This window comes from Vanessa tameamea, chromosome 2, assembly GCF_037043105.1.
Source record: "Vanessa tameamea isolate UH-Manoa-2023 chromosome 2, ilVanTame1 primary haplotype, whole genome shotgun sequence".
NCBI classification, from domain to species: domain Eukaryota; kingdom Metazoa; phylum Arthropoda; class Insecta; order Lepidoptera; family Nymphalidae; genus Vanessa; species Vanessa tameamea.
The window spans coordinates 14219960-14226277 of record NC_087310.1 but is presented as its reverse complement, the minus strand read 5'-3'; the positions used below and the strand labels follow the sequence as shown (position 1 = coordinate 14226277).

General features: G+C 32.9%; 1 protein-coding gene across 1 annotated transcript; it reads right to left on the bottom strand.

Annotated features, from left to right (window-relative positions):
• Positions 1-3698: 3698 nt before the first annotated feature.
• Positions 3699-4630, bottom strand: LOC113394086 (protein lethal(2)essential for life-like). Its single transcript, XM_026631285.2, has one exon. The coding sequence runs from the start codon at positions 4582-4584 to the stop codon at positions 3832-3834; it is 753 nt and encodes a 250-aa protein (XP_026487070.2). The 5' UTR covers positions 4585-4630; the 3' UTR covers positions 3699-3831.
• Positions 4631-6318: the final 1688 nt, after the last annotated feature.

The window sequence follows — 6318 nt, the reverse complement described above, 5'->3', positions numbered from 1 at the left end:
CCCAGATTAAAAAAAAATACAAAAACAACCTGTCTTAATTTTGAATTGTATTTATAAATAGTTTTACAGATAAAATTGTTTAAACAATATTTAAATTTAAATATTTTTAATTCCAAATTAAGATTAACTTCAAGTAGTTATACGACACACAACACACACACAATTAAAACAAGAAAATAAATTAGAACGTGTCAACATGGAACTGTTCAATAAAAAAATCTATAATCCATATAATGCGTCCGTCGGCTGTAGTGTCTCAAATAATAAGTGTCTAATTTGACGAAATTACATGACAAATAGCTGACACTGAACACGCGGTTCATGGGGTGAACTAAAGGTTATAGGTTGAAATCCGGGTAAGCACCTCAGAATCTTCATGAGCTTGATTTTTGTTTGTAAATCATATCGCTGTAACGGTAAAAAGGTGTGAAAGGACATTGAATACGTGTGTTTGGAATTCGCTCCAAAATCGTTTTTAATATTTTCTGGGACAGTAAAAGTCTATAGACGTCATAAGAATTACACGGCTATTATGCCTTGGGTTCTTCAAGTTGTTAAGATGAGGATTATGCCGTTTAGCGGGAATTGCTTTTACTGGTTTTAAATTTTTTATATAATTAATTAATAATTATTTACTTTTATATATATAACGATCATATAGATAGTGTTCAATGTATATATATAGGACAAAAACATTTATCACACGAACATTTTACAATTAAAAAGCAGTATATTTACAAAAAATAGACAAAAAGCATTACTTATTCCAAACAAAGAAATAATAAGGACAAAAAAAAGATTAAAACGAAAGTGACTGCAATCGTGTCCTAAGAATGTACACCATTCAGCTTCCAAGTTGGCTTCTAAAAGCCGACGCAAACCACTGGTACCCTTTGTAGCTGTGACGGGCTGTGACATATATCTGTATTAGGCCGTATTAAAAAGGAGGTTTTCGTTATATCATTATAAGGACATGGAATTCATGCTTGTCAAACCAATTGCCTGTGGGTAAAACCGCGAAGTTCATCTTCTTATATGATAATACTAGCTGTTACCCGCGGCTTTGCCCGCGTAGAATATGAATATATTTACAAATTAACTTAAAATGTTACGTTAATGTAATACCACTTTGTATACCACATTGGTGTGTATTTCAGCCCTTAGGGTAGAATATCTAGAAACGCTTAAATGCGAATCAAATCATTCTTAATCGGTAGCCCAAAAATAAAATTTCATGCTTCTAACTTCAAAATGACGGACTTCCAGACTAACCTGTATATGAAATGTCAACCCCTATTTCTGCCTTTAGGCGTAAAATATCCAAAAACGCCTAAATATGTATATACTCATTTTTAATCGGTATCCCAAAAAAAGTTTCATTGTTTTAATTTAAAAAATGACGGACTTCCATAAAATCTTTCATCCCTTATTTCACCCTCTCAGAGGTAGAATATCAAGAAACGCTTAAATACGTATCTACTCCTTTTTAATCAGTATTAAAAAATACGGATTTCCATACAAACGTTCAACCCCTATTTCACCCCTTTAGGGGTAAAATTTCCAAAATTCGCTCCTTAGTGGGTGTCATGATATGTTAGTTTATAAGTGTACAGCCTAAAGTATAAATTTTATGCTTCTAGTTCTAGAAATGATACTTTCAACAACTTACAACCTTTCATCCCTCTTTTCAACCCTTTACAGCACTTTTTCCAAATAAAAAGTAGCCTATGTCCTTTCTCAAGCTCTAGACTATTTGTGTACCAAATTTCATTGAAATCGGTCCAGTAGTTTTGGCGTGAAAGCAAGACAGACAGACAGACAGACAGAGTTACTTTCGCATTTATAATATTAAGTATGGAAGTATGGATTGTTATTTCCCTCGCTAGAGAGCTCCGATAAGAACCGCGTCCGATCGCTGCTAAATTCAAAGTGCTACAGGGAGAACCGCTCCGCAATTATTAAATCTGTAATATCTTCGAAAATATTCATTTAAATCATATGCTGTAAAGGGCTATAGATCAATATTAAATCAACAATGTATTTAAGGTATTTCATTGGATAAAGATTAATGCTGTATAGGTTAAAATCGCTTCGAAAATAAGCCATTATTTCTCGTAAAAAGTAAACGATAAAAAAATGTTTATTGTGGGTTATCTTTAAGAGATAGACATATACCATTGCGGACTTTTTTGTAGACATTTTTGAGGTTTACAATTCTGTAGTACATTATTTTGATCTATCTAGTAGGGTTCAGCCAGCGTTTACAATGTAAGTGCAAAAAATGTATAAATTTACGACATCACATTAGAAACTTTTAAAACTATCAGTATTACTTTACTATATTGTATATATATTATATACAAAAACCTTCCTCTCGAATCACTCTATCTATTAAAAAAACCCGCATCAAAATCCGTTCCGTAGTTTTAAAGATTTAAGCGTACAAAGGGACATAGGGACAGAGAAAGCAACTTTGTTTTATATAAAATCTCCTAAACGCACTGTGTTTACTGATATAAGTGTTATGTATATTGATTTAGTAGTATTTTAAGTTAGACAAATAGTCTCCCCATTTATTAGCATTGATTTGTTGCGACTCCGTTTCACATGTTCAATCACGATCATATAATTTTTATTATGTTAGTTTTATAACTTTTCTCAATAAATGGGCTATCTAAACTGGACTATTACGATTAACAGATACCGACTGGATCATTCTTCGTTTCGAGATTCACTTATACGCTTATCTGGTCCGCTTACAAAAAAACAATACTTAATCAATTAATTATATTTTTATGAATTATAGTATATGATAAATAATACTGTTAAAATACATAGGAAACTATAGAAATAATATTAAATGCTGTTTGACTCGAACTTTCATAAAAGTTGTCTAATTGGATTTAATTATGAAGAGTTTTGCAATCACGTCCTGCTTTATAAAAGCTCAGTACAAACAAACGTTGACGGGACAAAGCCGCGGGCAAAAGCTAGTTATAAATATAACAATTGTCTTAAACAACGAACCTCAGAAATAAGTAGCACTGAATTATTGTACATTTTTAAAATACCTATAATGATCTTCTTTATCTAGATTGTAATATTTGTCGTGTAGTTTGTGTATGATAAATTAATAAATTATGAAATTAATTATTATGAAATAAAACATTTATACTTATATGTTATATGCGGAAGTAATTCTGTGTGCCAGTCACGTTTGAACAGCTGGAACGATCGTAATTGTTGTAAAGGAGCCTGGAACATGGATAAAGAAATATAGATGTAAAATACAGAATTTGCGAGAAAAATCGTTAACAGAGGTGTCGCGGGGAACAGCTAGAAAAAAAAATATACTATATATTTCATATTTATTTAGTACTTCATCTATTGCACGTAAAAATAAATCAGAAAATGATTATTGAACGGAATGACAAATAATCTAGATCTAGACATTTTTAATTCAAGCTGTTTTAGTGTCTGTATTTTATAAGAATATGCAGGAATAATTTAAATATTACTTTTTATGAATAAAAGCTTGAAAAGGACGTCAAAATTTATATCCAAATATGAAAATAAAAAATCTATTCCATTATAAATAAGGCAGTATAATTACCTGGCGCGTTCAATTTCACAGACGCTACAAATAAAAATTACTCCATTTCGTTGCTAAAATTACGATGAGAAATGAAAGAAGGAGCTCTTAATAAATAACATTTTTATTTAATAAACAAACAACATTAATAAACGAGACACAGCTGTCGGAGAGCAACGAAATCAACTCACTCACATTAAAGCTTATTTTCAGTCTTTTACATTCATTCCCATTGTCATTCACTCCTCTGTTTCGATTAACGCATAATCCAATCCGTTTCCGTCGATTCCTTTAGTGACTTCGTTATCTTTTGTCGTTTTCGTTGTTGTTTTCAATTCTTTCTTCCTTATTTTACCAACGTGTGTCGTCGCTTCCATGTCGATTTGTTCCAATGGTGTCGCTGACGTTTGAACAGGTGGCGGAATTGTTTCTTTAATGATCTGGCTCTTAATATCCTGTTCTGAGTTTTCGGTCTTATTTTCTGATTGCTTGACTTCTATTGGCACGTCTCGTTCTGGTGGCGGCGGAGGTACTTCGTGTTTTGGTGCGGTAATTGATAATACGCCTTTTTCATTATAAACAGCGGTGACTTCTTCCTGTTTCGTGCCAGGCGGCAGAACGAACCGTTGTACGAAATGATTGGCCATAAACTGGTTTTCGTTGTCTTTCACTTTGTGTTTACCTTCCACTATGATGTACCGGTTCTTAACTTTTATTTTTAATTCCTCAGGCTTGAGTCGTCTGACGGCTAAATTGACCTGGTACTTATCTGAGTCGGAAATTATTTGTGGGTCTTCAATATTTTCCTCCATATCCAGCGCGGCAGCCGCTCGGATTAGTTGACTCCATGGCCAGAGGTAGTGGTACGCGAGAGAGTGAGTTATATGACGATCGATCATCGCGAACGGATCGACATGTTGCCTTTTATGCGGCCTCTCCTCGCACGAGGCGAAATTTAAAATCGCTAGAGTGATTAGCGCGTATTTGTACATTTTCTATCGCGTTGCATTCAATGTATCGGCGGTTTTGCCTGGTTGGCGCGCTTATATAGCCTCAGAGTGTTCTGGAACTTGATGTCGGTTTATTTCATTGATAACTGCAGGTAGCAGGGGTCGCCAACCGTTGAGGGAAAGTGGAAATATGTACGATTGAGTCATCGACTCTGACTCACGTTAAGTGGATTACGTTTGTATAGTGCGTTGACCTCGTTAGTATGTCGTATGTGTGTATTGATGCTGACTATTTTAGTTTAAAAACTATAAATATAATAATATTTTTCTAATTTCTATTCATTCATATTCATTAATAGAATTTTATATATGATATTATTTTCTTTTTATTTATTGCAAGTAAAATTTTGTTGCTTTCTCATAACTGTTTATTTATTGGAAAACAACAATTGTTCCACAGTTTGACGACACATGCATCGGGATTAGTTAATACACGGACACGAATACTCAAACAGTTGTACAGTCCGTTCGTGTGCGTGTACCGTTAGCAAAATCATTCAGAGTATTGTAGGTCACAAATCTTTCTCTAACATTTGGGTTCTTTGTGTTATATAAAGCTGACGAGGAATGATACTAATAAGTAAGTGATATTATTTTGAAACACAAACAACTTCCTTTTAAAGAAAGAAACAAATATTATCGAGGTATATACAAACAACTGTTAAAGTATTATTAACATACGTCAACAGACGTATTTGCTCTTTGATTATTATGTAAACATACTTTTTATATAATCTTGAAACTATAGATTTTCATATTGAATAAGTATTAAGACAAAATAGCCGTATATATATATATATATATAAAATAGATATAAACGTTTGACGACCTCCGTGGTCGAGTAGTGTGTACACCGGTTTTCGTGGGTACGCCACTCCGAGAACCCGGGTTCGATTCCCGGCCGAGTCGATGTAGAAAAAGTTCATTATTTTTCTATGTTGTCTTGAGTCAGGGTGTTTGTGGTACCGTCGTTACTTCCGATTTTCAATAACACAAGTGCTTTAGCTACTTACATTGGGATCAGAGTAATGTATGTGATGTTGTCCAATATTTATTTATTTATTTTATAAACGTGTATCTCAAACAAATATCGATCATCATACTTGAATAATTACGATATATTCAAACGAACCATAAATATAAATAGTGCTGTGCAGAAATGTACAAGCCCACAGAGGTTTTATAAAAGATACATTATAGTTGTATACGTATATAATTTACCAGGCTTACTGTCTATGTAAATATTTATCTCTATCACCGCAAATCGAGTACACTAGTTAAATCACCAACAAATGAAAAGGTCTGTATTAACATTGTTCTTTAAAATTGAATATACATACTGAACCCATTGCTTATTTCAGCAAAGATCTTTGACAGCTCACTTCAATAGCTTCTCTTTTTCAATAAAAGAAATAGATGAACAAAAATACGGAGAAATTTATTGGAAAGTTTTCGTTCCGTATTTGTGATGATCGAACAGCGGAGTCGTTAATGGTTTTTGTAACAACTGTGGCTTAGATTGCTACTACAGACTGTGCTCGGATATAAAGAATTATACTAATATTGTATCTATACGTTTCCTGACAGAGATTTCCAAGTTATCAATAAATTTGATTAGATTTGATTTGCTCATTTATACGCATCATTTTTGTATTTATTAAAGACTTGTTTTTATTATAGATTTAGGCGGTAGCACAAATTCAACCATTTTTTACA